Source organism: Ambystoma mexicanum, chromosome 8 (assembly GCF_040938575.1).
Source record: "Ambystoma mexicanum isolate Mex_15411 chromosome 8, UKY_AmexF1_1, whole genome shotgun sequence".
Lineage (NCBI taxonomy): Eukaryota > Metazoa > Chordata > Amphibia > Caudata > Ambystomatidae > Ambystoma > Ambystoma mexicanum.
Genome location: NC_090929.1, coordinates 1,698,844,682 through 1,698,860,665, shown reverse-complemented (window position 1 = coordinate 1,698,860,665; position 15,984 = coordinate 1,698,844,682). Strand labels below are relative to the sequence as shown.

The window sequence follows — 15,984 nt, the reverse complement described above, 5'->3', positions numbered from 1 at the left end:
CCCTCTCCTATTCCTATCCCAGTTCTTCGATCGACCAGACCTAGTCTTCTCAATCATGTGAATCTTACCTACCGCACTACTTCTTCTTCCCCTTGGCTTGGTATTTATGTCGGCCTCTAGATCTCTTCTTTCATCTTAATTTAAAATTTCTTTGCTTGATGGAAATGTGGCTTACTACTTCTATTACCTCTATCCCCGAATTTCTTTCCTCTGTAACTACAAAATATTCTCACACCCTTCAGCTTCGTGGTAAGAGTGTCGGCATCATTTACTGTTCTTCTTGGTCAGCATCTTCCCCTGCACCCAATCCTCTTTCTTCGCATTTTATGTATTTTCTTATCATATAGATCCCAGGTTCCTCTTTCTGGTTTTTAAAAGCATCTGGACGTTCATCTCTTTTATTCTTCCTTCCTCCTCTTTTTTTTTTCTTTGTGACTTTATTCTTCATATATCCACTACTCATTTGTTCTCCCCTACTTCACCTTCTAACAACCAATTTTCCAGTCTCTCTTCTGAGCAACCTGCGTCCACTTGGCATAATAGTCTTCTTTTCAATCTGGATTCCAATCCCCATTGTCGCCCCTTCTTCCCTTCCTGTATACACTGGCAATCAAGGTTATTTTCTTCTCTCCATTCTCTCTTTGTAAATCAAAATGGTGCTGGAAGAAAACTTGTGACTCTTCTAATCTTACCCGCCTCTCTACATTGCACTCCTCCGATGCCTCTTTAATTTTCCGTTCCACACAATCTTACTTCTCATCTGTATCCACTTCTCCCTCCCAGCTTCCCAGCTGCCATATTCAGCTACTTAAGAAAATGAACTCCCTCTCCCCCTGATCCTTCTATTTCCTCTAATCTCTCTTCCACAGACTTTGCAGATGACTTTATTTCTAAAGTTTCTACACTCTGCTCCTCTTTTCCCCATCCTTCTTCTCCTCATCCCTATTTACCGTTGCTTACCCTAGTCAACCTATTGTGTCATCACTATCTTCTTTCTCACTACTCAGATTCAGAAACTGCCTCTCTCCTTTCTCGCACCCACCCCAATGCTTCTCCTCCTGACCCTATTCCCTCATCCCTCATTCAGGTCATTTATCCTTCTATAATTCCTTATCTTACGTCTCTTCTCAACCTTTTCCTAGCTGCCTCTAATTTTCCTACCCCACTTTAAACATGCAGCAATTATCCCATTCTAAAGAAACCCTCTCTTGACCCCTCTAATTCCTCTAATTTTTATCCTATTTCCTTTGTCACTAAACTCTTAGAAAGAGCTGTCTACTCCCAAGTCTCTCTTTACCTTAACTCTGATTCCCTTCTCTCATCGCTCCAATCTGGTTTCCACCCAGCCCAATCTACTGAAACTACTTTGTCCTTTTTCTGCCCGGCACAGCAGACACTCATCAGTTCTCAACCTCCTTGAGCTCTCTGCTGTATTTGATGCTGTTGATCACCCCACACTACTTTCTGCTCTAACGTCTCTTGGCTTTTCTGATGCAGTTTTTTAATGTTTCCCGGTCCTATCTTTCCAGTCGCACTTACTCGGCTTCCTGAGCTGGTCATACTTCTCCACCCCGTCCCCTTTTCTACGGTGTCCCACAAGGCACTGTCCTTGGCCATTTACACTACACTCTTCCTCTATCTGCACTTATTGACTCCTTCTATGCCAATGACTCCCAGAGCTTATTTTCATTTTCCATTTCCCATCATTCCACCATCTCAGCCTGCCATTCTGCTGTCCAGTCTTGGATGTCCTCTCATTTCTTTCATATTATCCACTCTAAAACCGGAAGTTCTCTTTTTTCCATGCCTCTTCCCCCACCGCAGCGTCCCTAGCCTCTGCTCTTGCAATCCCTCCCTCCTTTCTTTTTCCTCGGGTCACTTTTGGTTCATCCGTAACCTCCTCTCTTCGCATTTCTACTACTGCTTGCATCTGCCGATACTATGTTTATACCATTCGTCACATTCAACCTTTTCTATCTTTCCATTCTACTAAGCTACTTATCTTCACTTCAATGTTCTCTCAACTGGACTATTGCTCAGCTCTTCTAGTAGGCCTTTGCTCTTCTCACCTTACCCCACTTTCTCTTCAACCTTTCGATTCTTTTCTTCAATTTCATTCCCTTATTAATATTTTCAAATATTATCATGGTCAGGCCCCTCTTACATTTCATCGCTTGTCCCTCCCCATTCCAATTCTCGATCTCTCTGTTCAAAAAATGTACATCTTCTCTCGGTTCCCCACCCCCCCTGTACTCCCTCTCATTGTCACTCTTTTTCTCTTCTTGCCCCTAAAGTGTGGAACTCACTTTCACCTGATATCTGCTCCTCTCATTCCTTTCATACTGGGTTAAAAGCTCATTTTCTTGACACTCTCTTTCTGGCAACTAAATTTACCATTCTTGTCAGCTAAATTTTTACTTATTTTGTACTCTTTTTTTGTAAACCATTTACAGCACTTTATTGAAAGTGCTGTAAATATCAATAGAATACAAATACAAAGGACCTCATTGCAGGTTTTACGGTGAGGGAAAAATGCTGGTAAAAATGCATCTAATTACGTGACTGGCACTGTTACTGCAGTGCAAAACTGCAAGTTTGTCGGTGAGGGTCACTGATTTACCTCCAGCCAAGAGTGGGAGGTAAGTCATGCCCCCACCAGCAGGACACTGATGCTATTACGGGTACCAGTAATACCGTCAATCCCCTCCATGGAGTCCTATGTCTGTACTTTAGCCTATCTACCTAGAGCCACATTAGCTCGTGAAATGACACTACAAGAGAAGTGCTTACACAGTTTGAATTTGCGCATTTAAAATTACATGATACTTTTGTATCTGAAATGTGTTCAGTTCATATTTCAGCTGCTGGCGTGTCTTTAGAAAGGTGCACAGCAGATGTATGTATCCACTATACGAACGCCCACCCACTGGGCCTCATTACGAGTTTGGAGGTAGCTATGCCGTTTTTAGCGGCATGGCTACCCCCAAACCCGGGTCTGGGTCCCGAAAAATGGGAATTACTGGGCCATTCCGACCTTTGAGGGCCAGTAATTCCCATTCGCGGGACCCAGACCCTGTATGTCCCCATTCCCATTTGAACCCCCAAAGGGCTCAATGGGAATGGGGAGGATGCTAACAACGGTCCCGTTAATAACGGGCCGTTGTTAGCATCCTGTTCTGCTAGCAGGTGCCGCTCTGCACGTCTGGTCTGACCAGGCATACAGAGCGGCCCCGCAAGCAGAACTCGATTGTTGTGGCGAGGTAACAACGGTACCAGTAGCCCTACCAGCGCCGTTGTTGCCTTATTGCAACACTTATAATGAGGCCCACTGAGTCTGAAGTCAGCTTAGGTGTAGCCACTCACACTACTTTTTAGCAGTGGAGCCTCCAGGGAAATCGTCTTCTTTTGTTTCACAAAATAAAATAAAAACTCTTTAAAGTACACTGCTAGCCAGTCTGTCATGCTCATTTTCCTTCACTGGCTTCAGAGGTAATCTAGGTCAAACGTTTACAAAGCGTTATAACTTGACCTAGAGAGTTCACAGTGATCTCAGATTTTCTGCTAGAATTGGGCTCAGGTAGTGAATATTCCACCTGTACCTGCTTTTATTGTTATTTTGGCCTTCATAATGAGGTTGCTGGTAAGCTGGCGGTAGTACTAGGGGCCTACCAGCAACTTTGGCTTACCGTTTCCGCTGCCCGATATACCGGTAATACTGGGATAGTATGGGTGGTGGGGGAACGCTAAGTTCCCATTCCCATGGAGTCCCATGTGACTGGTAGGGGTCGGGCCTGCCGGTAGTTCACAGCCCCTACCGGCAGACTCAGAGTGAGCCGGGCAGGAAAAGGTGCTGATAATGTTGTTACCAGCACATTATTTCCAGACCGGCTTACTTCTAATGATGGCCAAAGTCTTGCCACCTGATAGTGAGAAACTTCCTGTCTTTCAGAACCCACAAAAAAAGCTCCATTGTAAGCCATAGGCTGCTCAAAACACCACCTTGAGAGAATAGCTAATCCAGCAAGCATTCGCTTGACATGGCTGTTCATAAAATGTGAAAGAATTACCTGAACACACAACCCCAGCATCATTGTTATGGTCGCAGTTGTTGACATTCCATCCTCGGTTGGGGCAGTCCCACAAGTGCACCTCTTGTCCTTTGCAGAGCACATCGTCCAGAAGGATGCTTCCAGAACCCTGGCCGAAGAAGGCCCCTCCAGGAGATGCAATGACAGTCCCACAGCCAAGCTGTCTGCAGATGACTTGTGAATTTGCTTTGCTCCAGAAATCATCGCACACTGTCCCCCACGCGCCTTCATAATAAATCTCAATGCGGCCGGCACAAATTTGTCCTCCATTCGCCAGGCGCAAGTCCAGTTCTTGAGGTGCTAGGGAAACAGAAACAATATTTGGAGATTCGCAAATGGATAGCAAACAGCAAAGAAGGAAGAAGAAAGGTCTGTAAAGTGATACGTAGTTCTGCCAGCGTGTTGGGACTAGAAATACATTTTGCTTGCTCTGATTGGCTTAGCCTTACAGCCTTTTCTAGCCACTCTATTTGTGAGATTAGTTTCACAGGATGACATTTAGTAAAGTCGCATTCACTGTTTGTGCTGCATTTTAGTAGGGTTTGTGTAGGGACCTGAAGCAGTGTGCACGTTATAGTTGCACCCCAAATAGGATACTGCAATACAGTTATTAATGGCCCACGACCAAGTGACACGTGCAACTGGCAACACAAACTTAAACATATATATTCCAAAATCCCACCCTAAATTAAACAAATCTAATTGCCATGCATTTCATTCTGAAAGTCCCCTACAGAAAACCTTTGCTTATGCATCATAAAAGATATACATGTCAGCACCTCTGATTAGAAAACATTACATAAGCAATAACACACAATTAAAAGACTTTGAGGGCCATTATAAGTTTGCCGGTATCCTGCCGGTAGATTCAGCAGGATACCGGCAAACAGTATTACTGTTACCGGCACTTGGAATGTCAGAATTACTGGCATATTCCAAGTGCCAGTAAGGGTGGGTATTCCCCATTCCCTGGAGTTTCATAGGACTCCATGGCGGGAATTGCCGGTATTACGGCACCGATAACATCAGTGCCAGTAATAGCGTCAGTGCTTTTCCGGTCAGGGTCGGAGTTACCTCCAGTTGGGGCCTGGAGGTAAATCCTCCATCCCTCGCAGTATGGGAACAGTGGCCACAACAGAATTACTGCCACTTTTTTCCTGCACCGCCAAATTTGTAATGAGGCCCTTCATCTCAAATACCATCTTTTCCACATACCTCACCACATTAGAAATCCCAACACATCCCAACCTGGAGCCTTCACTGGAGGCAGACACAAGCTCACTGCCTCACTGCCACACCCCATCCACAGACAGTCGCATCCTCAACAGCTTCCCAAATGTGGTGAATCCCAGGAATTCGTCCCCTCTCCCCAAGAGGAGCCACCGCCTTTGGGACTAGGGAGGTGAGCCCACTAAACCTAGCAGCCCCTGTGCGAAAAGGGCAAGCGGAATCCTGCTGGGGGTTACCCCCTTATGGGGGCAAGGAATCCATTTAACAAAGAATCCCAAGTGTGTGTTGGCTTTATGGGAGTTGAACAGTAGAATAATTAGAGGAACTAGTGGAGTTTCCCATTGCCTTTCAGGGAACAACCTAAAGGGCCTGAGACCCACACAGAGAGAGGAAGATCCAGCCGGAGAGCAAGAAACAGAAGCCTGCGCCGAAGCACAGAGGAGGACTACCAAAGGCACCAAACAGATGACGTGATTGACTGAAAGGGAGTGTGCATTGCATGTACAATTTTAACATGCAAAACAAGTCATAGGAGGCCAATGTGGGTCCCGCCGGAGTTCAGTGGTCTTTGAAGAAAGCCTTCAGAGAGATGGACCCGTCAAGCGCATATTTTGTAATAACTTTGAGTTGGAATTTCAGGTGAGGCTTGAGGATTACTCTTCCTCTATGGAACTCGGAATATGGCTGATGTTCTGCTATGTGGTTCTGCAAGAAGGTGGTTTGGGTAGGTTAGTGAGGGAAGAGGGTGTGGGATAGAAGTTGTGCTTGCTTGTTGGTGCTTGTAGAACCAGGAGAAACTGGTGTCTGTGCGAGTCGGCTTTCTAGGTGTGTTTGGATTGTGCGCATTGGGGTTATTGTGTCTGGAAGGTCAATGTCCAGTGACTGGGATGTTTGTTTGCGGTACTTAGTTCTTATGGTGGATGTGTGGGTTGTGTGTTTGTGTGAGGTGAGACTGGCCCGTTAGATCATGTGAGGAAAGTGTGGAGTATGCTGGAGTGGAGCGAGGAGTGGGGAAGGTTAGTGGTTGGTACGGTGTGTTTGTTTTATTGTTGATTCTAGACTGACGAACAGAGCTTGGAGTTCCAGAGTTCTTCTGGCGGACATGATGGCCACACTGAAGGCTGTTTTCCAAGAGAGAAATTTCATCTCACAATTGTGCACCAACTTGCTCTCGGCTTCATTAAAGCAGGTACTGATGTCATACTGTCAGGAACCCATAAGGTCCTCCTATGTGTTTGCACTTCATTTTCACCTCTGTGATTAGTACCTAGGGATCTCCATCCGCTGCCATGCTTCTTTCAGTGAATTAGACACACTCTGTCGAGGAACGATACAGGAAAGACAGGGCGGCAAGTGTAGCCTTCCAGGACAGTCACACGTCTCCCCAGGCTTCTTGACAGGGGCAGAATTCCTGGTGTTGAAGGGAAGGAGCAGTGCATCTACCTGGAGCACCGGCAGTTGGGTGTCTTCAGGTGTCCCCAAGATTGGTGACTGCTGAATAACATCATATGTTACTGTTTGCTTCAGAAATCTCAAGCAGCCGAATCTTCTGAGGAGAAAGGTCCTGGCTGTGACACTGCAATCACATGTACTGGTGTGAAGTGTGGCTGCTAGCCCACAGGTGTCCTGCATCCTTGCAAGCACCCAGAACAGCACCCATAGTGTGATAAAGAACAGGAGTCTGATTCTACAGAAGCCTGCAGAAAGCCATCAGCACCAATCTGCATGGTTGTGTTTTTACAAGATACTTCTACTGTACTCTTATTCACTCAAGCACCCATGACCACAGAAAAAATAGCTCCTTGAAATCACCTTCTAGGCCCCCAAACCATAACTTGAATCCATCCATTTGACCAGGACCACCCATCCCCCCACCCCACGGCTCTGTTGGCCAGCCAAACCCTATCCGTCATGGGATACACATTAGGCTGCTCCTTATGAAATCACTTCATGTTTTAAAGAAATTTGGTGGGAACATGAACATTTCCTGCTGTAATGCTCAGGCTTTGCTTAGAAAAGCCTCTCTTGAATGCAATGCAAACTCCTACCTTCTCAGCCTGCTTTTGGAGTTTACCATTGCGAAATTCCTTAAAACTAGGACTTTTTGGCAGAGGTCTGTCTCATTAACTAACACTGGCCTCATCCATCTATGTGGGCTTATTGGCTTATGTGGTGCTGCCAGGGTGCCCCAGGCTCCTCTAATTTACACTTTCTGCTCTTGATTTCTAGGTCTTTATCTTGGTAGGCAAATATTTGCCTGTTATTGGTTGAAACCAACTGGGACAAAGTCTGATTCTGGACCGAAGAAGTACAAGGGAAAGCAAAGGCTTCTAGGCACTTTGCCAACACCTGTACTACAGATGGGTGCAGTGGTGGATAAGTCATGAAGGTAAAATAGGTAGAGCCAATAGAAGCTTCCCCACAATGCCATACTCATATCCATTCTCTGATTTTATTTTAATCCAATCCCAATCCTACCCCTGTTTCATTTGCACTATTGAACAAACAGAGTGTGTGGCTGCTCTTACCTGCTTGTGGTGTTGATGGTGTAGTTGATGTAACTGCCCCTGGAAAAGAATAACAACAACATGTCAGATTGTCATACATTGCAAAGTGCAGAATAGTTATCTAATGGGCATTGTCTACCTAGTGAATGGCACCGCTCCTTCTCTATACTGGTGGCATGGGCTTTGCGTAACCAGAAGCTTCTGAACAGCAATAGCATGGTAAATGCCAAAATAAAAGCAATTTACAAAGAAGGTTCTATGGAAATATGTACTAGGCTTAAACCCCAGTCAAAACACTAAGAACCCACCCCTGAAATGGATAGACAGAGCTAGAACCCAGGCATATATTCCACGGCCTGAGGTAGCGGCCTTGTAGTTATGGTTAAGTTGCTCAACTCATAGATAGAGCACTGTTTGTGCGGCATATAACTTCACCCCACCTGGATGAATCCTGACCAAACATTGCAAATAAAGTATATGCCCACCCTCAAAATAATTCTGCAAAGTTTGGTGTGGTTTTGTCAAGGTGGGCAAAGTTATAGGGGGGGGCCCAAAATGTGTGGAAATTCTCATAGAGGCAATGGAAAAGAAAAATTGCTCATGCCTACAGCCCAAACCACTGGATGGATTTTCCCCAAATTTGCACTGGGAGCGGCGGCTTAGTCCTGAAAGCGTGCGTTTGTAAATTTGGTGCAATTCTGTCCTGTAGTTCCTTTTAAAAACGGCCAAACAGTACGTAAAGAAAATATGTGTGATGTCTAGGTCCGTTCCTCGGACTCACTTCCCTACTATGTCCACAGACACCCCCCTGTACCAAACAGGGTCCGGCGTGATGTCCTCTGTCATCGGAAGCAACCACTTATTTGATGGTGAAAAGCGTGAGGTGTGTTATATTTTTTTAAACGGTCGCCATGTTGGACCCACGGACAGCCGCCGGTGTCTGTGGCTAACGGGGTGGGAAAAAGTTTTGAAAAAACATTTGGGGTTATTTGGGGCCAAAAGAGGGGCTGGAAAGGGTGGTGGGTGGAATAAAGATGATATGGGGCTGTTTTTATAAGTGGAAAAAGGGCGTGCAGTTGCTGTAGTAGTCTGCGGACATTGCTGTGAACAGTTTGCAAAACACATTTGGAGTTATTTGGTGGCTGAAAGAGGGTGTGGAAAAGATGGGGGAGTGGAATAAAGATGATATGGAGCTGTTTATATAGGTGAAAAAGGGTGTGCAGGGCCCGCCTAGTCCGCAGTCCATTGATATTGTCCGTGGACATTATGGAGATGGCAGGGGGTTCTGGGTGAGTTTTGCTATTTGAAGGTACGTACGTATATGGTTTAATTCTATTGTGGTGGTTGTGGCAACTGGCAACACATAGCATAGTAATATGTGAATAGTAATTATAGGTACTGTATGGGGGGTATGCAGTATTTGTAATATGGTGGAATGGTATCATTAAAGTGTATATTGTATTTATGAGTGTAGTACAATCCAGGACAGTGCTCCTTGATGTCTCTTCCGCCTTGGACACGGTCAACAATTATTAACTCATTAAACGGTTACACGATACCATTAGCATTATGCAGCGAGCACTGGACTGGCTGTGTTGTTTTCCTCTGTGACCGTCTTTACCAGCTGCAACTGGGCTGTTTGTACTGCACCACCTCACTGTGTACCTGCAGAGTACCCCAGGGTTTTATGCTATGATTGTGGCTCTTCCACATCTAGATCATCCCTCTGGCTCACCTGATGTCTTTCATTTGTCTCATTTCCAGTGTTATGTTAATGACACACAGCTTTCCTTAAACTTCCCTGAACTAATTTGTTCTCCTTGTTTTTTATCCCTGATTGTGTGATCTTCATCGAGGCATTGTGTGCAGCTAACAATCGCTGCCTCAATGCCAGTAAGACGGAGATCTTTCTTACTGGGACACCTGTGCAATGTTTCTTTTCATACCCTCTGGCCGCTGTCTTCGGGCCCTCTAATTTCACCATCCTGGGAGGAAAAAAAACTCCTTTTTTACTTACATTTTGAAGTTTGTAAAAAAAGCCCATGCTTTGAGTTTGACCTTCTTCCAGGCATTGTATCGTTCATCACTTTTCCCCAGAAGCTGAACATATGTAGAGCCCTGGTCTTGTGTGTGCTAGACTACTGCAACAGCCTCTTCTTAACCTCCCCCTTTGATCTCTATGCCCTCCCTTGGAAAATATAGAATAGGGCTGCAAGACTTATCCTTGGCCTGAAGCCTAGGGATTTTAACGCTGCTGCTCGAAAATGTGAACATTGGCTCCTGCTAATTGCAAGGACTACAATATGTCCAACTTTGTTCCCCTAAATACTGCCCTGCTAGAGCCCTCTGCTGCTGTAACTGTTATACTGTGCTTGTCAAACGCTTTTTGAAACAGGGAGTGGGAGGCATGTCTCTGTCTTCAGCTTGTGTGTCTCTTTTCGAAAAGCTTTCTTGCTCCTCTTATACTTGAGCTGAACTTCCTTAAGTTCTGGAAACTTCTGAAACCTTTGTGTTCCTGTTTTACTTAATCCCTTCGCTGCTGACTCTTACCACTGCCACTGAAACTGGTGGCCTGGTGCCTCATGAACCTCACAGGTTCCAGGCTCTATATCTAGTCGACACCAGTAAGCCCCCCCCCTTCGGCAGTGCCCTTGAGGGTCGACTGCCTGGCGGCAGTGTACCACACCCGTGGGAAGCCTCTTCCCCAGCAGGTAGCTAGTAGCCTCCCACCTTGGCATCGTTTGGGACTTTACTTCTGGGCTTCTATGAGCACTTAGCAATCCGTACTCCTGTTTCCACCCGGCCCAATCTACTGAAACTACTTTGTCCTTTTTCTGCACGGCACAGCAGACACTCATCAGTTCACAACCTCCTTGAGCTCTCTGCTGTATCTGATGCTGTTGATCACCACACACTACTTTCTGCTCTAACGTCTCTTGGCTTTTCTGATGCAGTTTTTTAATGTTTCCCGGTCCTATCTTTCCAGTTGCACTTACTCGGCTTCCTGAGCTGGTCATACTTCACCCCGTCCCCTTCTCTACAGTGTCCCACAAGGCACTGTCCTTGGCCATTTCCACTACACTATTCCTCTATCTGCACTTATTGACTCCTTCCATGCCAATGACTCCCAGAGCTTACTTTCCTTTGCCATTTCCCATCATTCCACCATCTCAGCCTGCCATTCTGCTGTCCAGTCTTGGATGTCCTCTCGTTTCTTTCATATTATCCACTCTAAAACAGGAAGTTCTCTTTTTTCCATGTCTCTTCCCCCACCGGAGCGTCCCTAGCCTCTGGTCTCGCCATTCTCTCCTCGGGTCACTTTTGGTTCATCCGTAACCTTCTCTAATCACATTTCTAGTACTGCTTGCATCTGCCGCTACTATGTTTATACCATTCGTCACATTCAACCTTTTCTATCTTTCCATGCTACTAAGCTACTCATCTCCACTTCAATGTTCTCTCGACTGGACTATTACTCAGCCCTTCTAGTAGGCCTTCGCTCTTCTCACCTTACCCCACTTGGCTCTTCAACCTTTCGATTCTTTTCTTCAATTTCATTCCCTTATTAATATTTTCAAATATTATCATGGTCAGGCCCCCCCTTACCTTTCATCCCTTGTCCCTCCCTACTCCCCTTCTCAATCTCTCTGTTCAAAACATTTACATCTTCTCTCGGTTTTTTACCCCCCCTGTACTCCCTCTCATTGGCCCTCATTAGGACCCTGGCGGATTTTTTCCGCCATCGGCGGACTTTTCCGCCATGGCGTAAAGTCCGTTTACGCCATGGCGGATGGTGGACTTACCGCCCCATTCCGAGGTCGGCGGGGCGGTAAGTCCCCATTGACCCATTTACCCTTCCCCATTCCCATTTCGGCCCCATAGGGTATAATGGGAGTGGGGAAGGAGTTAATTACGCCACCGTAAATTACGGTGGCGTAATTAACACCAAGGTCCCATAGCGCCATGGATTTTTACGCCCGCAAAAAGCGGGCGGAAAAATGACCATGGCGCTCTGGGAAATCGGAATTGGCGGTAAGGGGTCGGCGCAGCTAACGCTAGCGTAAACCCCTTACCGCCAGGGTCCTAATGAGGCCCATTGTCACTCTTTTTCTCTTCTTGCCCCTAAAGTGTGGAACTCACTTTCACCTGATATCTGCTCCTCTCCTTCCTTTCCACATCTTTCATACTCGGTTAAAAGCTCATTTTCTTGACACTCTCTTTCTGTCAACTAAATTTACCATTCTTGTCAGCTTAATTTTTACTTATTTTGTACTCTTTTTTTGTAAACCATTTACAGCACTTTATTGAAAGTGCTATAAATATCAATAGAATACAAATACAAAGGGCCTCATTGCAAGTTTTACGGTGAGGGAAAAATGCTGGTAAAAATGCAGCTAATTACGTGACTGGCACTGTTACTGCAGTGCAAAACTGCAAGTTTGCCGGTGAGGGTCACTGATTTACCTCCAGCCAAGAGTGGGAGGTAAGTCATGCCCCCACCAGCAGGACACTGATGCTATTACGGGTACCAGTAATACCGTCAATCCCCTCCATGGAGTCCTATGGGATTCCATGGAATGGGGATTTACCGCCCTTTCCGCTACTGGTAAAATCCTGGAAATTTCAGGATATCAGGCGGCGGAAATGGTAGGTCAGTTTGCCCGTATAACACCGGATTTACTGGTGAGATACCGGCAAACGTATGAGGCCCAAAGTCTGTGCTTTAGCCTATCTACCTAGAGCCACATTAACTCATGAAATGGAACTACAAGAGAAGTGCTTATACAGTTTGCACTTGCGCATTTAAAATTACATGATACTTTTGTATCTGAAATGTGTTTAGTTCATATTTCAGCTGCTGGCGTGTCTTTAGAAAAGTGCATAGCAGATGTATGTATCTACTATACGAACGGCCACCCACTGGGCCTCATTACGAGTTTGGTGGTAGCCATGCCGTTTTTAGCGGCATGGCTACCCCCAAACCCGGGTCTGGATCCCGAAAAATGGGAATTACTGGGCCATTCCGACCTTTGAGGGCCCGGTAATTCCCATTCGCGGGACCCAGACCCGGTATGTCCCCATTCCCATTTGAACCCCCATAGGGCTCAATGGGAATGGGGAGGATGCTAACAACGGTCCCGTTAATAATGGGGGCCGTTGTTAGCATCCTGTTCTGCTAGCGGGTGCCACTCTGCACGTCTGGTCTGACCAGGCGTACAGAGCGGCCCCGCGAGCAGAACTCGGAATGTTGTGGCGAGGTAACAACGGCGCCAGTAGCCCAACCAGCGCCGTTGTTGCCTTATTGCAACACTTATAATAAGGCCCACTGAGTCTGAAGAAAGCTTAGGTGTAGCCACTCACACTACTTTATAGCAGTGGAGCCTGCAGGGAAATCGTCTTCTTTTGTTTCACAAAATAAAATAAAAACTCTGGAAAGTACACTGCTAGCCATTCTGTCATGCTCATTTTCATTCACTGGCTTCAGAAGTAATCTAGGTCAAACGTTTACAAAGTGTTATAACTTGACCTAGAGAGTTCACATTGATCTCAGATTTTCTGCTAGAATTGGGCTCTGGTAGTGTATATTCCACCTGCACCTGCTTTTATTGTTATTTTGGCTTTCATAATGAGGTTGCTGGTAAGCTGGCGGTAGTACTAGCGGCCTACCAGCAACTTTGGCTTACCGTTTCCGCTGCCCGATATACCGGTAATACTGGGATAGTATGGGTGGTGGGGGAACGCTAAGTTCCCATTCCCATGGAGTCCCATGTGACTGGTAGGGGTCGGGCCTGAAGGTAGTTCAAAGCCCCTACCGGCAGACTCAGAGTGAGCCGGGCAGGAAAAGGTGCTGATAATGTTGTTACCAGCACATTTTTTCCAGACCGGCTTACTTCTAATGATGGCCAAAGTCTTGCCACCTGATAGTGAGAAACTTCCTGTCTTTCAGAACCCACAAAAAAAGCTCCATTGTAAGCCATAGGCTGCTCAGATCCAACACCTTGAGAGAATTGCTAATCCAGCAAGCATTCGCTTGACACGGCTGTTCATAAAATGTGAAAGAATTACCTGAACACACAACCCCAGCATCATTGTTATGGTCGCAGTTGTTGACATTCCATCCTCGGTTGGGGCAGTCCCACAAGTGCACCTCTTGTCCTTTGCAGAGCACGTCGTCCAGAAGGATGCTTCCAGAACCCTGGCCGAAGAAGGCCCCTCCAGGAGATGCAATGACAGTCCCACAGCCCAGCTGTCTGCAGATGACTTGTGAATTTGCTTTGCTCCAGAAATCATCGCACACTGTCCCCCACGCGCCTTCATAATAAATCTCAATGCGGCCGGCACAAATTTGTCCTCCATTCGTCAGGCGCAAGTCCAGTTCTTGAGGTGCTAGGGAAACAGAAACAATATTTCGAGGTTCGCAAATGGATAGCAAACAGCAAAGAAGGAAGCAGAAAGGTCTGTAAAGTGATACGTAGTTCTGCCAGCGTGTTGGGACTAGAAATACATTTTACTTGCTCTGATTGGCTTAGCCTTACAGCCTTTGCTAGCCACTCTATTTGTGAGATTAGTTTCACAGGATGAGTGATGACATTTAGTAAAGTCGCATTCACTGTTTGTGCTGCATTTTAGTAGGGTTTGTGTAGGAACCTGAAGCAGTGTACACATTATAGTTGCACCCCAAATAGATAACTGCAATACAGTTATTAATGGCCCACGACCAAGTGACACGTGCAACTGGCAACACAAACTTAAACATATATATTCCAAAATCCCACCCAAAATTAAACAAATCTAATTGCCATGCATTTCATTCTGAAAGTCCCCTACAGAAAACCTTTGCTTATGCATCATAAAAGATATACATGTCAGCACCTCTGAATAGAAAACATTACATAAGCAATAACACACAATTAAAAGACTTTGAGGGCCATTATAAGTTTGCCGGTATCCTGCCGGTAGATTCAGCAGGATACCGGCAAACAGTATTACTGTTACCGGCCCTTGGAATGTCAGAATTACTGGCATATTCCAAGTGCCGATAAGGGTGGTTATTCCCCATTCCCTGGAGTTTCATAGAACTCCATGGCAGGAATTGCCGGTATTACGGCTCCGATAACATCAGTGCCAGTAATAGCGGCAGTGCTTTGCCGGTCGCGGTCAGAGTTACCTCCAGTTGGGGCCTGGAGGTAAATCCTCCATCCTTCGCAGCATGGGAACAGTGGCCATAACGGAATTACTGCCACTTTTTTCCCGCACCGCCAAATTTGTAAAGAGGCCCTTCATCTCAAATACCATCTTTTCCACATACCTCACCTAATTAGAAATCCCAACACATCCCAACCTGGAGCCTTCACTGGAGGCAGACACAAGCTCACAGCCACACCCCATCCACTGACAGTCGCATCCTCAACAGCTTCCCAAATGTGGTGAATCCCAGGAATTCGTCCCCTCTCCCCAAGAGGAGCCACTGCCTTTGGGACTAGGGAGGTGAGCCCACTAAATTTAGCAGCCCCTGTGCGAAAGGGCAAGCGGAATCCTGCTGGGGGTTACCAACTAATGGGGGCAAGGAATCCATTTAACAAAGAATCCCAAGTGTGTGTTGGCTTTATGGGAGTTGAACAGTAGAATAATTAGAGGAACTAGTGGAGTTTCCCATTGCCTTTCAGCGAACAACCTAAAGGGCCTTAGACCCACACAGAGAGAGGAAGATCCAGCCGGAGAGCAAGAAACAGAAGCCTGCGCCGAAGCACAGAGAAGGACTACCAAAGGCACCAAACAGATGACGTGATTGAGTGTGCATTGCATGTACAATTTTAACATGCAAAACAAGTCATAGGAGGCCAATGTGGGTCCCGCCGGAGTTCAGTGGTCTTTGAAGAAAGCCTGCAGAGAGATGGACTCGTCGAGCGCAAATTTTGTAATAACTTTGAGAAGGAATTTCAGGTGAGGCTTGAGGACTTCTCTGCCTCTATGGAACTCGGAATATGGCTGATGTTATTTTATGTGGTTCTGCAAGAAGGTGGTTTGGGTAGGTTAGTGAGGGAAGAGGGGGTGGGATAGAGGTTGTGCTTGCTTGTTGGTGCTTGTAGAACCAGGAGAAACTGGTGTCTGTGCGAGTTTGCTTTCTAGGTGTGTTTGGATTGTGCGCATTGGGGTTA

At 46.1% G+C, this 15,984-nt stretch overlaps 1 protein-coding gene across 1 annotated transcript in view; it reads right to left on the bottom strand.

Annotated features, from left to right (window-relative positions):
- The window catches only part of LOC138473470 (deleted in malignant brain tumors 1 protein-like), a 170,820-nt gene that overhangs the window by 139,315 nt on the left and 15,521 nt on the right, over positions 1 to 15,984 (bottom strand). The window contains exons 5-6 of the mRNA XM_069612116.1: positions 13,892 to 14,212; positions 4,068 to 4,388 (exon numbers count right to left, since the gene is read on the bottom strand). Of these exons, the coding sequence (XP_069468217.1) occupies positions 4,068 to 4,388; positions 13,892 to 14,212 (642 nt within the window). The remainder of the gene's footprint in view (positions 1 to 4,067; positions 4,389 to 13,891; positions 14,213 to 15,984) is intronic.